The 15508-nt window shown below is 35.3% G+C and overlaps 1 protein-coding gene across 1 annotated transcript; it reads left to right on the top strand.

Annotated features, from left to right (window-relative positions):
- Positions 1-9992: 9992 nt before the first annotated feature.
- On the top strand, positions 9993-15249 carry LOC110670372 (probable mitochondrial adenine nucleotide transporter BTL3). The gene is made up of 4 exons (XM_021832402.2): positions 9993-10813; positions 11327-11630; positions 14147-14614; positions 14930-15249. Exons 1-4 carry the CDS (start codon positions 10359-10361, stop codon positions 15002-15004), a joined length of 1302 nt encoding a protein of 433 aa, XP_021688094.2. The 5' UTR covers positions 9993-10358; the 3' UTR covers positions 15005-15249.
- The last annotated feature ends 259 nt before the right edge of the window (positions 15250-15508 follow it).

Raw genomic sequence — 15508 nt, 5'->3', positions numbered from 1 at the left:
TAAATGACAACATAAAGATCATTATTACTGCCTTGGGAATCACAGACTTCACCAAGTTAGTGGAAGCTGCAATAAAAGTTGAAAAGGTTAGAATAAGTGAGCTGACCAGAAGAGAGAGACAGCAGAAGAGGGGCCCGGGTCAGTCTAGTTCATCTCTTATACCTGGGAAGAAGTTCAAAGGTCCACCTACACAGAGTTCAGGTCAACCACAAGGTCAGGGTCAGTTTCAGGGGCCCAGGCCACAGTTCACCCCTAGGAGAGGTCAGTCCACACCATCAGTGGGCAGCTCTCCAGGGATGGGGTTCAGGGGACCAGCCCCAGCATCTTCTGCATGTCCACATTGCCTAAAGTGGCATAAGGGGGAGTGTTGGAGAGTGCCTAGTGCCTGCTTAAGGTGTGGGTTGACAGAGCATCAGCTGAGGAACTGTCCACGCAGAACTACTACAGCTGCTCCAACACAAGCAGACAGACCTGCTCTTGCACCACAAAAGGGTAGGAAATCTGGCAAATCTGAGGCAGTGGGACCATCACAGAGGCCTGCATCTGAGCCAGCAGAGAGGCCTGAGGGTAGACCACCTGCCAGAGCTTATGCCATGAGAGCTCAGGAGGAGCAAGATGCCCCGGACGTCATCAGAGGTACGTTCTCCCTCTACAATACATCTGTGCATGCATTGGTAGATCCAGGATCCACTCATTCATACATCTGCATCAACCTACCCATAGAAAGGGGGATACTAGTAGGGGAGAGTGACCAAGACATTCTGGTCACTAATCCGTTGGGCCACAGTGTAGTGGTGAACAAAGTGTACAAGGGTTGCCCGTTAGGGATTCAGGGGTATGAATTCTCGGTAGATCTAATTGAGTTGCCCTTCCACGAGTTTGACGTGATTTTGGGAATGGACTGGTTGTCACGTCATCAGGTAATAGTTGATTGTAAATTGAAGAGAATTTCTCTGAAAACTTCTAAGGGTAATGAGATCACTGTAGGTGAAAGGATGATTTCTGTCCAATGTTATCTCAGCCACAGTTGCAAGAAGAATGATGAAAAAAGGCTGTGAAGCTTACCTAGCACACGTGGTTGATACTAGGCAAGTTAAGCCAAACCTGAGTGATATACCCACAGAAAGAGACTTCCCAGATCTATTTCCTGAAGAGTTGCCTGGTTTACCATCAGAAAGGGAAGTCGAGTTTGCTATTGAGGTAATGCCGGGTACAACACCCATTTCCATTGCTCCTTATAGGGTGGCACCCACTGAATTGACGGAGTTGAAAACTCAGTTGCAAGAGTTGCTTGATAAGGGGTTTATACGCCCCAGTGTGTCACCATGGGGAGCTCCAGTGCTATTTGTGAAAAAGAAGGATGGGACTTTGAGGCTATGCATCGATTACCAGCAGTTGAATAAAGTAACTGTGAAGAATAAATATCCGTTGCCTAGAATTGATGATCTGTTTGATCAATTGAAGGGAGCCGGAGTATTTTCTAAAATTGATCTCAGATCAGGGTATCATCAGTTGAGGGTGAAAGATGCAGATGTGCCAAAGACTGCATTCAGGACTCGGTATGGGCATTATGAGTTTTTGGTGATGCCCTTTGGCCTAACAAATGCACCAGCGGCATTCATGGACCTTATGAACCGTATCTTTCATCCATACCTAGATCGGTTCGTAGTGGTCTTTATTGATGATATTTTGGTGTATTCCAAGACCAGGGAAGAACATGATGAGCATTTGAGGATTGTTCTACAAACCCTGAGAGAAAAGAAGCTGTATGCTAAGTTGTCCAAGTGTGACTTCTGGTTGAATGAGATTGCATTCCTTGGACACATAGTGTCAGCTGATGGGATTAGGGTGGATCCTAAGAAAATAGAAGCAGTGATGGAATGGAAGCCTCCCAGAAATACAACTGAGGTCAGAAGCTTCTTGGGGCTAGCTGGGTATTACAGAAGATTTGTGAAGAGATTTTCCTTAATAGATGCTCCAATGACCAAGTTGTTACACAAGAATGTCAGATTTGACTGGAATGACAAGTGTCAGACCAGTTTTGAGAAGTTGAAGGCTATGTTGACAGAGGCACCAGTGTTAACACAGCCAGTGTCAGGAAAGGACTTTGTAGTCTACAGTGATGCCTCTCATAATGGGTTAGGGTGTGTATTGATGCAAGAGGGGAAGGTGGTCGCAATTACCCTACCCATGATCTAGAGCTTGTAGCAATTATCTTTGCACTGAAGATATGGAGGCACTACTTATATGGTGAAAAGTGCTACATTTACACAGACCACAAAAGCTTGAAATACTTGCTAACCCAAAAAGAGCTCAACCTTAGACAGAGGCGATGGATTGAGTTTCTGAAGGACTATGATTGTGTAATTGACTACCATCCTGGGAAGGCAAATGTAGTTGCTGATGATTTGAGCAGAAAATCCATCACAGCTTTGAGATCATTGAATGCCCGTCTATCTTTGGTTCGAGATGGAGCTATTTTGGCTGAGTTACAAGTGAGGCCAAACCTGCTACAATAGATTTTAGATGGGCAAAGGCAGATGAAAAGTTAATGGCTATTATGAGCAAAATCTCAGAGGGAAAAATAACTGACTATGAGGTGAAAGCAGATGGGTGTCTGTACTACAAAGGAAGAGTATGTGTACCAGATAATGGGGAATTGAAAGCCAGTATTCTGAAAGAGGCACATGCCAGTGTTTATGCTATGCACCCAGGAAGTATAAAAATGTATCATGATCTGAAGCTTCAGTATTGGTGGCCTGGTATGAAGAAAGACATAGCTGACTATGTGACTAAATGCTTGACATGTCAGCAAGTTAAGGCAGAACATCAAGTTCCATCAGGTTTGCTACAGCCTATACGCATACCTGAACGGAAATGGGATCGGGTTACCATGGATTTTGTGAGTGGTCTACCTCTCACCCAGAAGAAACATGATGCAGTATGGGTGATAGTAGATAGATTGACGAAGTCAGAACACTTTCTGCCAGTTAGGACTGACTACTCACTGGAGAAGTTAGCAGAATTGTATATCAGTGAGATAGTTAGATTGCATGGAATTCCACTTTCCATCATATCTGATCGAGACTCAAGGTTTACATCGAGATTCTGGAAGAAGTTGCATAAGTCCTTGGGTACACAACTCTACTTCAGCACAGCTTTCCATCCTCAGACGGATGGGCAATCAGAAAGAGTAATCCAGGTAAACAATTGAAACCAATTAAACTAATACACATATTGAACTAAAATGATAATAATAACATGAAATATATGTCAGGTCCTTGAGGATATGCTGAGGAGTTGTGTCATTGAGTTGGAAGGAAGTTGGGATAGATACCTTTCACTGGCAGAATTTGCATACAACAATAGCTACTAAGCTAGTATCCAAATGGCCCCGTATGAAGCACTGTATGGGAGGAAATGTAGAACTCCAGTGTGCTGGATTGAATTGGGCGAAGACAAACTGGTAGGGCCAGACTTGGTGAAACAGACTGAGGAGAAGGTAAAACTAATCAAAGCCAATCTGAAGGTTGCCTCAGACAGACAGAAATCCTATGCCAACTTAAAGAGAAAAGAAATAGAATATGCGGTTGGCGATAAAGTGTTTCTCAAAGTCTCACCGTGGAAGAAGGTACTAAGGTTTGGAAGAAAATGTAAGTTAAGCCCTAGGTTCATTGGCCCATATGAAGTCATTGAACGTGTGGGTTCAGTGGCCTATAGGCTAGCTTTACCACCAGAGCTGGATAAGATCCATAATGTGTTCCACGTGTCTATGTTAAAAAGATACTGCTCAGATCCTTCACATGTCATCTCCATGGAAGAAATTGAAGTACAACCGGATTTGACATATGAAGAAGAATCCATACGGATCCTGGCTCGGGAAGTGAAAGAGTTGAGAAATAAGCAGATCCCACTGGTGAAAGTGCTTTGGAGGCACCACAACACCGAGGAGGCAACTTGGGGAAGTGAAAAGATGATGAGGCAACAATTCCCTCAACTGTTTGCATCAGGTAAATTTCGAGGACGAAATTTAAATTAGAGGGGAAGAGTTGTAACACCCTCCCTGTAGCAATTTCGTACATTCTACTGTTCTGGTGATCGGTGTCGGTCCGGACAGCTAGAATGTCTGGAAAAATATTTAAACTAAAGTGAGGAACTATAATTAACTCAAATATTAATAAGAAAAATTTAGGAAAAATTTTAGAAATAAAATACAACCAAGTTAAATGAGCCGGTGCCCTAGCGATGGGTAACCTAGTGAGAAGTTGCGGTTCTCGCAACTAGGAGCCCTAGACTCGGGAGAAAAATTATAAAATAATTTTTGAGACTCCAGAGAAGGGTTATTGAGGTTCTTATGGCATTAGAATACCAAGAAAATATTTAGAAAAAATTTTCAATTGGTATAGACAATTTTGGCCCGTTAAGCCAGACGGAGGGCATTTTGGTCATTTCGCCTTCAAAGGTGATTTTTGGCCGACTTGTCCAGTTAAGTAAATAATTATTATGACATAAAATGTGAATAAATATTATTAAAAATTGAATTGAAAGTGAGTAGAAAAGAAAAGAAAAAAAATAAATTAAATGGGAATTTATGACATCACATGATGTCATTAGTGTGCCTTCATCCAACCCAATGCTGACACATGACAGAACTTATCTTAAAGAGATAAAATGGGCTGAAAATGAACAAAAAAACAGATCCCTCTCTCCCTTTCTTCTTCCTTGCCGTGAACCCTCTCCCATTCTCACCATTATCAAGCTTTTAAAGCTTGCTTTATCTCACTTTTACTCAACAAAACCCTAATCTAGCAACACAAAAAAATCTTCTTACACCTTGGAGATTCTTTTGGGAGCAAAAAGAAGAAGAAAAGAAGAGTTTTAGCAAGTGGAAAAAATCTCACTCCATAGAGGTTAGTGACTTAAACTTAAATTTCACTTTAAATTCATGTTTAACAATTATGAATGAGTGCAAATGATAAGGAAATTGATGGAGTACCATTTGCATGTAAACCCTAAGTTTTGGTAGCCTTGGTTGGGCAATATTGTGATGATTTTAATGAAGTTAAAAAGGGTAGTATGGCTGCCCACAATATGTCTCTTTTATGTGGATTGATGAAATGCAATCCTAATGCATGGCTTAAAATGTTGAGTTAGGGTTTGGAGTGGAGAAATGGGACTTTGACCATGTGATGATGAAAATGAGTATTAATGGTCAATTAGTGACCATTTAGTTCTGTTTAAACCAAAAATGAAGTGTGTTGAGGGATGGGATTTAGGTTTAGTGTGGCTGCCCTAGGTGACCTGCAGAATTAGACATGAGTCCAACAGGTTTGGGCAGCCATAACTTGAATTGTAGAGGTTCAATTGTTGTTTGGCCAATTGGACATGAAACTAGACACAAAATGGCAAAAATTTGGTGAAGAAACCATGCCCACAAGACCAAACCAAGTAGACCAAAAGCTTGCTCCAATCCGGGTGACCTGTTGTCTGTTTCTGCAGAATTACCAAATGAACAGTGTTTGGTCATTTAGCCATAACTTAGTGTAGAATGGTCCAATTAACCTGAAATTTTACCCACAACAAGCTGAGATATATACCAATAACTTTCATGAAGAAACCTAACCCAAATTATGACCAGAACCTATCCAACAAGTGAGTTGAAGTCACTGTTCACTACACTGTAGATATGGTCAGTCCAGAAAAATTTCAATCTGGCCAGTTGTGGTTTTTGGACCATAACTTGAGCTAAAAAACTCCAAATGGAGTGATTCAAAAAAGGAAATTCAACTAGACAAAATAAGGAACAACTTTCATGTTTATCATTTTTCCAAATTCCCACTGCAACAGTAACTAATGAAATAGAAAATCCCAAAGCTTGAAAACTGAAAATTCTGTCCAATTCACATTAAGCTTAGAGATGGTATTGGCAACCAATACCAACAAGTTTAAAATGAAAAATGTGGTATGTTGATGATATTTAAACTAATTTACCTATTGCCAATGCAAAAGTCAACATTTTGATTGACCAATGAAATGAATAGTAATCATAAAAATTCAATTTCAAAGAATTACATAAATAAAAAGTGTTAAATGCCCTAGTAGGCCTAATGTGATTGGTTTGGATAGGTTGGCATGCCAATAGGGTTCTGTTAGCAGTACTACATATGGCTTCATGCCATTCTGTATTTCATGGCTTTCCATGTCATTCTGTGACATAATAGCCTTTGGCTATAATATTGAGTTGTTATACTCGGGTTTAATCCCCGATAATTATTACAGCTTATTAGTACATTACATTACTGCCAGGAGACACTATGTGACCGATGGTGTGATGGTCCGAGGTACTTAGTACCCGATGCGGTTACCCATTTATCCAGTCCAGTCAACTAGTATAGGTTACTCGGGCAATATTAATAAATCTTACCAAACTTTAATCGAATAATATTGCAATAAATATTTGAAATTAAATCTACCAAAAATGTAAACATACATTCTGCATACATATTTTTATTTTATTTTATATTGTCACCACTAAGCAAAATTGCTTAGCGCGTCGCTTTTGCCACGCTGCAGTCTGAGAGACATAGTGGGCGATCCAATGAGACCTCATACAGGGTGAGTTTTTAGATCTGCACTCAGAGTTCAAAGTCACCTCACAAATTGCAGTGCATTGGTAGGACATTGGGCCACCTAAGTCTTTTGTATTGGTAAACTTTTGTTATGTATATTATAAACTCATGTAATCATATTTGTACTGTAATTACCTATGAGCTGTGTTCAGAAATAAATATGAGTATTTCTCATTGAATTGGGTGTGATATGAGATGAATGTGAATTTTGAGATACTGAATTGATTTGAGAAATTGTTGAAAAATGTTAGTGGTTGACTGAGATTGAGATTATAATTATATTGAAAGTGTTTTTAACAGGTTCCGAAAAACTGTTTTCTCCATTTTTAGCCGGTACTCTGCCGGATTTTCTATAAAATTTTCAAAACCTCAAATAAATCATAATTTCAATAAATGACTTAAATGAATTATATTTCACAAATTATATTCAAAACTATGATAAAAATAAATAAAGGAAGAATAAAAATGATTGAGATAAAATAGAGTGTTTCGGTACACCGTGTGACATATCTTACTCGGATATACTGTAGACGGGCAAGGGGTGTCACACGATCGGTTTAAATCGAGCCAAATCAAAATAGAGCGGTTCGATTTGATTCGATTTTTTATCCATTTCGGTTCGGTTTCTAAAATATGTAATTCGATTTTTATAATTTAATTCGATTCGATTCAGTTTGATTCAATTTGAGCTGAATGCTCACTCGTACTTATGGTGAACCGGAAGATGTGGTATTTGTGGGGCTATTTCCGTCTTTCTGCTTTGTTTTTTGTCGGTTTTGTTATTATTTTAAATCATTATTGAAATCATTAGCTCTTTAAGGTTAGTTATATTTTAAAATAAGATAGGATAATAAAAAAAAATCCAGAAAAATAATTTCCTGCTAATTTTTAAAATTTTAAAGTATCATGTGCAATTGCTAGGAGAGTTCATAATTAATGATATATATCGTACTTAAGTAAGGAAAATAAAGAATTTAAGAATTATTCTTAAAAAAAAAATTAAGAATTATCTTCTTCTTTCTCTTTTTACCAGAGATTACCTTAGCTCAATTTCCTTTTTCTTTAAGTTATTTTGTTATTTTTTTCTAATAATCTCTCAAATTTATATATATTTAGAACAGATTTGAGTTTATATTTTTAGATTTATGTCATTTATGAATAGATTTAAGATTCTCTCTCCAATATTGGGGTTTCTTTCTCCTCATTATTGAGGTTTCATTTTATTCTCTTAGTAGGATTTTATTTTTCTCCCCTTAGTGAGATTTTGTTTATTTTTATTAATATTTGAATGGACTATTTGACAATTCAAAATACAGCATGAAATATTAATTTATTTTGATTAATTAGAGACACGAGTATAAATAGTACTCTTCAATCAATAGAGCTTGGTAGTGCTGCTTGTTTCTCTATTGACGGTTAGTGGTTTAACATATTCTGTAGGTTATAGAGGTAATAAATTCCTGAAATGGCAGTATTACAAAAGCTTTGTTTGGTCATCCAAAATCAAAATATACCAGTTACTATCCGAAAGGCTATCTACTCTATCTAGATAATCTATGAGCAAAATATTTTAATTATTTATATTTATATTTTTTCTTTTATGAGAATATTGTATTGTACTTATATTATTATTTTGATTAACCAATTGCCAAATTTCTCTAAAAAAAAAAGAAAATAAAGAATTTAATAATTAATAATGTTAATGGACACATTCTATAAATATATTCATAACAAGTTAAATATTTAGAAGTATATTTAATATGTTTAATTTTATAAAAAAATAAATTAATTATTAAATTAAATATTTATATTAAAATACATGTAAAATTATTTAAAATGGATATAATGAGTGCACAAATTTAAATATAAATATATAATTTATTAATTATTAAATTCATTTTTATATAAAAATTAATTTATAATGGTTATGCTTTACATTTATATTTTTCTTTTTTTTTGAAATTACATTTATACTTTTTCATTATTCTCCGTCTTTCTTAACAAACAAAATAAAAAGAGATTAAGACTCTTTTTATTTTATAGAAAATATTTTTTATATTTTTAGAGTTGAGGCACTCAAGAAATGAGTTAATAAAAAATATTTTTTTAATTATAAAAAAATTAAACTATTTTTAAGAAAAATAACTTCAAATAATTTATTTTATAAATTTTAACACTCTCATTAAAATATAAAAAATATTTATATATACATTATATAAATATATAATATTAGTTTAACATATCAACTAAATAATATATTAGTTTTTCAAATTCAACTAAATCAAATCTACCTATGCTCACCCCATGCACAATACAGTTATGGAGGCAAGGGCTATCCTCTAGGCATCTCAAGAATTTGGCATTGGCATGTGACTTTGGTGCAAGGTGTAGTTGTACGGATTAATGGTGCTTTTTTGGGCCTAGGTAATGTTCAGGCCCATTTGATTTATTACTGAGGCCCAGTGCAATTTTTTTTATTTGTGTTCTGCGGCCTTGCAATGATATGGCTTTCAAACAATAAAATATTAATCAAAATTATTAAATTAAAAATAAATAAAAAGTAAAAAAAAAAATAAATCATATTTATTTCATTTAATTTTTGTTCACCCATTTGTATCTCAATTCTTAATGCCATGGTATTTGGGCATTTCTAGAGGAAGTGGGGAATATTGAGAATTGAGAAGAGCATATATTCCATGAGCAATTATATAGTTCAGTTGTCTTTTTTTTTTTTTTTTAATGATTAAAAATATTTTTAATTAATTTTTACACATTAAAATTAAGTTTTTTCTTAGAATAATTTTCAGCATACTCCTTCATATAAAATACTTTTCAAAATAAATAATTTAAAAATATTTTTCAATAAAAAATAAAAAATTTATTTTTATCAAATATACTTATTAATTAAAAAAATTATATGATAAAATTGATATAAAAATAATAATTTTATTATAATTATTAATTATAATAAAATTTATATAAATTTTATCATAATTAATAACTATAATTAAACTGTTAAAAACCAATAAAAATTCCACCAACTCCGAAATATTCGGGGGAACAAGGGTATAGGATTGTTTTCTTGGAGATTATAGTCAGCATCCAAACTTATCATGGGATGTACTGTCAGCTGATGCGCCATCAGCTATTTGTGACAACGACTTTTATCTGTTAATTTATTCATATTACAATTACTCAAAAATAATAATTAATTTTCTTTTTTTAAAAGAAAATTGATATTTTTTTTATATTCAAATAATTTAATTAAATAGGGTAAAAAAAAAAAAAAAGGAAACTAAAGCTAAATATTGATATAAATCTTCTGGAAAATTCTCCTTGAAATTGACTTTTGTCAATTCCTTGTTCTCATTGACAATATTCTTCTATTTCTCGTCTTTTTGCAAGTAGTATTATAACACACGACACAGACAAAAGCAAGAAAAGCCCAAAGGCCAAGTACCAACAACTACCTCCGACGAGAGCAATGTGACTGCGGCGGTGGAAGCCAAGCAGCCGCCGCAGCACCTCCGCCAGCATCTCCGAAATTCCTTTGTCACTTTCACATCTCCAACAACACCAACACTTCCCATGCTATTCTCTCTTCCTATTCAAGTCTCTCCCACTATTTTCCATTTCTTATAACTCTCTCGTGTTGTTTCTCTTCTTCTCCTCCTCCTCCTCCTCTTCCTTGTTTTCGCTGAAGTTTTACAGTTTCTTCCACTCTCATAAATGTACGGACACGATCTGCTATTCTCTGCTCTGATCAATCTCAATTCTGAACCGTTCGATCGGCCGTTCCACCTCGGTGGTCTTTTCCTTGGCGATGACGTTATATGTCCTTCCTTTGTTTCCTTAATCTCGTCCAAGATCAAAGTTCGTTCTTCTTCGTGTTTTTCGAGGAATGAGTTAAGCTTCCAGGATCGACGGCGAGGGAATAAGGTAAACAAGGGAGGGTTGTTTTTATCGGTGAGCTTGTCGATAAAAGGGAGCGATGATGAAGAAGATTACGTTGGGGAATCGCGAGAGGGTTTGGGGCAAAATGGACAGGAGAAGAATTTCGAGGAGGATAATGCGGTGGTTTTTTCGGAGGAGAAGAAGAAGGTTGAAGTGCGAACATCACGATCAGCTGCTTTGAATACCACCAAACATCTCTGGGCTGGCGCTGTTGCTGCTATGGTTTCAAGGTGCTTGCTCCTCAATGTTTGCTTGTTAATTCAATTGCTTATCCTCATTTTCTTTTCTTTTTGGTACATCTTCAAGTATTATGGTTTGTAAATGCATTGGATAATTGTATGCAAAGTAACCAATTCAATTCTGACGTTTTAAAGCGATTAGCTTTGTTATGATCTCTCGGGTGAAAATCGTTGGATAGTATATGAAGAACTTAAGATTACTAGAAGTGAGTGGTTCTGTTATGATTTTCGGCCTTAAACCTTTGTATGTTAACTAACGATCCCTTGTCTAGTTTGTGAGCTTTATTATGTGTCCAAGTTCATAATAGTGTCGTTTAATATTTATAAAATTGTCAAGCAAGAGTTTTTCTTCGAACCATTTATTGTATGATTTTGAGTTGGTATTAATGGTTTATAAGTAGCTTTCGAGTCTTTACTGGCTGATAAGTATTAACTTAGTACCTTATTTGATTGTAATTTAGAATTAATATTCTATTGCACTAAATTTTGTTGATGTTGAAACAGAACTTTTATAGCACCTCTGGAGAGATTGAAGCTTGAGTATGTAGTTCGTGGTGAACAGAGGGGTCTTTTTGAGCTCATGAAGACAATTGAGGCAGCTGAAGGACTGAAAGGTTTTTGGAAGGGAAACTTTGTTAATATTCTTCGCACTGCTCCATTTAAATCGATCAATTTCTATGCATATGATACATATAGAAACCAACTTCTGAAATGGTCTGGGAATGAGGAAACAACAAATTTTGAGAGGTTCCTTGCTGGCGCTGCAGCTGGAATTACTGCATCCTTGCTTTGCTTGCCAATGGACACTGTATGTAGCAACTTAAAAGTATTTTGGTCATATGACATGATCTTTTGCCATAAGCTCTTCCTTGTATTTTAACTCCATGTTTTTCTTGGAGAAATATAGAGATGTGAAGAAAGATCTACACATAGTTTTTATTGATTTGGAGAAGGCTTATGATAGTGTTCCAAGAGATGTCTTACGGAGTGTGTTAGAACAAAAGAGGATATCTATTAGGTACATACAAGTGTATGAAGGAGCAAGTACTATTGTGCGCACAGTGGGAGGGGACACAAGAGATTTTCCGATCTCAATTGGATTACACCAAGGATCAGCTATAAGCCCTTACCTTTTTACATTAGTTTTAGATGAATTGACAAAACATATATACAAGAGAGTATTCCTTAGTGCATGATGTTTGCGGATGATATTGTTCTGATAGATAGACGCGAGAATGAGTCAATAGAAAGCTAGAGCTTTGGAGAAGTACTCTAGAGTGAACGAATACAGAATACATGCATTGCAAGTTCAGTGAAGGCCAAACTGGCGATAGGGAAGGAGTTAGTTTGGATGGAGTGGTACTGTCCCAAAGTAATCACTTTAAATATCTCGACTCGGTCCTTCAAGTAGATGGGGGATGTGAGGAGGATTTAGTTATAGGATTAAAGATGGATGGTTGAAGTGGAGACGTGCCACGAGAGTTTTATGTGATCGCAAGATTCTCAATAAGTTGAAAGGAAAATTTTACCGTACAGCCATACGACCGGCTATGTTATATGATAGTGAGTGTTGGGCATTGAAGGAGTCATATGCGTCTAAGATAAGAGTTGCAGAGATGAGAGTGTTAAGGTGGATGAGTGGGCATACTAAACTAGATAAAGTCCGTAATGAGAGTATTAGAGAAAAGGTAGAAGTGATACCAATTGAGGATAAGTTGAGAGAAGGGAGATTGAGGTGATTTGATCATGTGAAGCGTAGACATACGGAGGCTCCAGTTAGACAAGTAGAGCACATTAGGTTAGAGGATAGAAAGAAAAAAAGGGGTAGACCTAAATTGACTTGGAGGAGAGTAGTACAATATGACCTAGAAGTATTACAAATTTCTGAGGATTTAATCCAAAATCGTTTAGAGTGGAGAAAGCGAATCCATATAGCCGACCTCAAATTTTTGGGAAAAAGGCTTAGTTGAGTTGAGTTGAGTATTTTTCTTGGGTTTGAAATAGTGTTGTTTGAATTTATATATTATAGCTTTTATATATGCTGCTAAAGATAATGACTTATCATACAAGTCATGGCAGAACTTAAAGTATCACGCTTGTACTATGCATTTGGTGCACTGGAAATGCAAATGATGCACTGTTTGATGGATCTTGACTGTCCAGTTAGGTGTGGAACTAGGTGTATGGTTAGAGGTCCAATTTTTAAAATTAAAATTTTACATATAAATCTTAGTATTTTTTTTTTCAAAAAATTACCGTTTCCCCAAATTTTTTAGAATTAAAATTTTATCTATAAATTTTAGTGTATTTTTTAATAAACTACTGTTTGCCTCTTCAAAATTTATATATATATTTTTTCGACCTCTGCACTTTTATGTTAATTTCATTAATATTTTTATATTATCTAATTTGATATCTTAATATTTTATATTTTTATCAAAATTTCATTTATTTTCTTTTTAATATTTGTTTTTGGCTCCCAAAAATGAATATCCTGTTCTGCCTCTGTGTCTAGCATTCATAACCTTAATGCCATTGGATCTGTTAACGTTTCCAAATTATTTTTCTGGTGAAGCAATATTTCTGTTGAGTTAGTTCGTTTTATCTTTTATAATAGGATTTTGCCTGTTACTCTGTTAGCTTTACCATTATATTTAGCTGTTGAAACAATTGCCCCTTCTGTATTTGTTTATTTGTTTAATGTTGACATATTTGTAAGTCCTACACATGTGCAGTATGCATTTGTGAATTTTGTTTTGTGGAGGGCCTTGGATGGGCTTAGACTTGAATCTATTGTATATTATCATTTTTCAACAAAACCTACTCATAGTAAATGGAAATAAGCCTGTTTTATTGCTCCATGCCACCTATTTCAATTGCCATACAAAGATGATTGTAGAATTTGTATTCATATAATATCTAAGTCCTTCCTTAACAATTTGAACAAGAAAATTTTGTTTCTATGTTAGTTGTAATTTTTAATGGATTATAGTTATATATTTCTTTTCATCATTTTTTTTACTAGCGTGATATGCATCCTAATCACCTAGAAAACATATGCATCAGTAGTGTGGACAAGTTGAACGGTTTGAATGTTAGACCTCTAGCTGCTAATCATGGGGGCTCAAACAACTGCTTATCTGTGCAGATCGACACTCCCTTTTTGTTGGTCAATATTGAAGAAAAGTTGGTACAAGGCAGTACTGGAAAATTTTTTCTTTCACTAAACTACATATTCTTCTAAATTGCTTCAGCTTTATTGTGATACTTTTGGACAGACTTTCCATTGAAAATAAGTAACAACATTGATGTAAATTGTTGCAGATAAGGACAAAGATGGTAGCACCGGGTGGGGAAGCATTGGGTGGTATAATTGGAACTTTCCGCCACATGATCCAGACTGAAGGCCTTTTTTCTTTATATAAGGGTTTAGTACCCTCATTAGTGAGCATGGCACCTTCAGGTGCAGTTTTCTATGGTGTTTATGATATATTAAAGTCAGCTTATCTCCATTCACCAGAAGGGAAGAAGAGAATTCAAAATTTGAAACAAGAAGGCCAGGAACTGAATGCATTGGAACAACTGGAATTGGGTCCCCTTAGAACATTGCTTTATGGGGCTATTGCTGGCTGTTGCTCTGAAGCTGCAACATATCCATTTGAAGTTGTGAGGAGACACCTTCAAATGCAAGTTCGAGCAACAAAGATGAATGCATTGGCAACTTGTGTCAAAATAGTTGAACAAGGAGGTTTTCCTGCTCTTTATGCAGGATTAATTCCCAGCTTATTGCAGGTATGGCATGCTGCATTCATTTTTCCACTGTTTGGAAACTAGAATTTTATGAGAATTCAATCCAATTTATTATTTTTTTTTTTGTCAATTTTCATATTTGGTATGAAAGAATTCAATCCTTTTTAATTTAAAAAAATATTTAAAAGAAATAAAAATCAATAATGATTGTGTGATTCAATTCTTTTCTTGTAAATGGTTTATTTTAAAGGAAGCATTTGAATACAAGAAAAATCTATTCCTTTATTTTATGAAAAGGTTTGTTTTTTCGCAAAACGATTACATGCCCCATAATTTCTGTATTTTCTATGCCTGCAGGTTTTACCATCAGCTGCCATAAGTTACTTCGTATACGAGTTCATGAAGATAGTCCTTAAAGTGGAGTCGACATAGAGATAGATTTATTCTGGTCATATAACACCTTGGAGGGATTTGTTGCCGATGTTCAGTGAGTGTGAGGTGCCATTAATGATGTTTAATTGGTGATTTGTTGTACTCCTTGAACAAGTCTAATTTACCTGTACATTTTCTTACACAACACAACTGAAGGAAAGCAGCCCTCCCTTCCATATTCCTTCAGCCTTTCCCTGGCCTTTTTGCAAGGAAAAGTAAGAAAAATCTTTTTGTTCTATTCTGAATGAATGATAGGGGAACATCAATTGGCCATTTGCTTTTTTACTATTTACAATCAGCAGTTATACTCTTCTGCGTGTAAGTTTTATGATCACCGTACCTTTCACCGAGTTCTATTTACGGTCACTAAAAATTTTTATTTTAATAAAAATTACTTAAATTTTAATTAAAAATTAATCAAAATTGGATCACTCTCATCTTCTGTAATCGCTTTTCTAGTTCCTAACCTAAACGACATTGTTATTTTATTAAAATAAAGAGAGA

This window comes from Hevea brasiliensis, chromosome 7, assembly GCF_030052815.1.
Source record: "Hevea brasiliensis isolate MT/VB/25A 57/8 chromosome 7, ASM3005281v1, whole genome shotgun sequence".
NCBI classification, from domain to species: domain Eukaryota; kingdom Viridiplantae; phylum Streptophyta; class Magnoliopsida; order Malpighiales; family Euphorbiaceae; genus Hevea; species Hevea brasiliensis.
This window is presented reverse-complemented; position numbering and strand designations above follow the sequence as displayed.

Bases quoted from the DNA above. Each gene is read 5' to 3' on its own strand.
- LOC110670372 (XM_021832402.2), top strand. From the start codon at position 10,359: ATGTACGGACACGATCTGCTATTCTCTGCTCTGATCAATCTCAATTCT. The intron at 10,814-11,326 runs GTGCTTGCTCCT...ATGTTGAAACAG, and splicing joins GTTGCTGCTATGGTTTCAAG to AACTTTTATAGCACCTCTGG. The intron at 11,631-14,146 runs GTATGTAGCAAC...AAATTGTTGCAG, and splicing joins TTTGCTTGCCAATGGACACT to ATAAGGACAAAGATGGTAGC.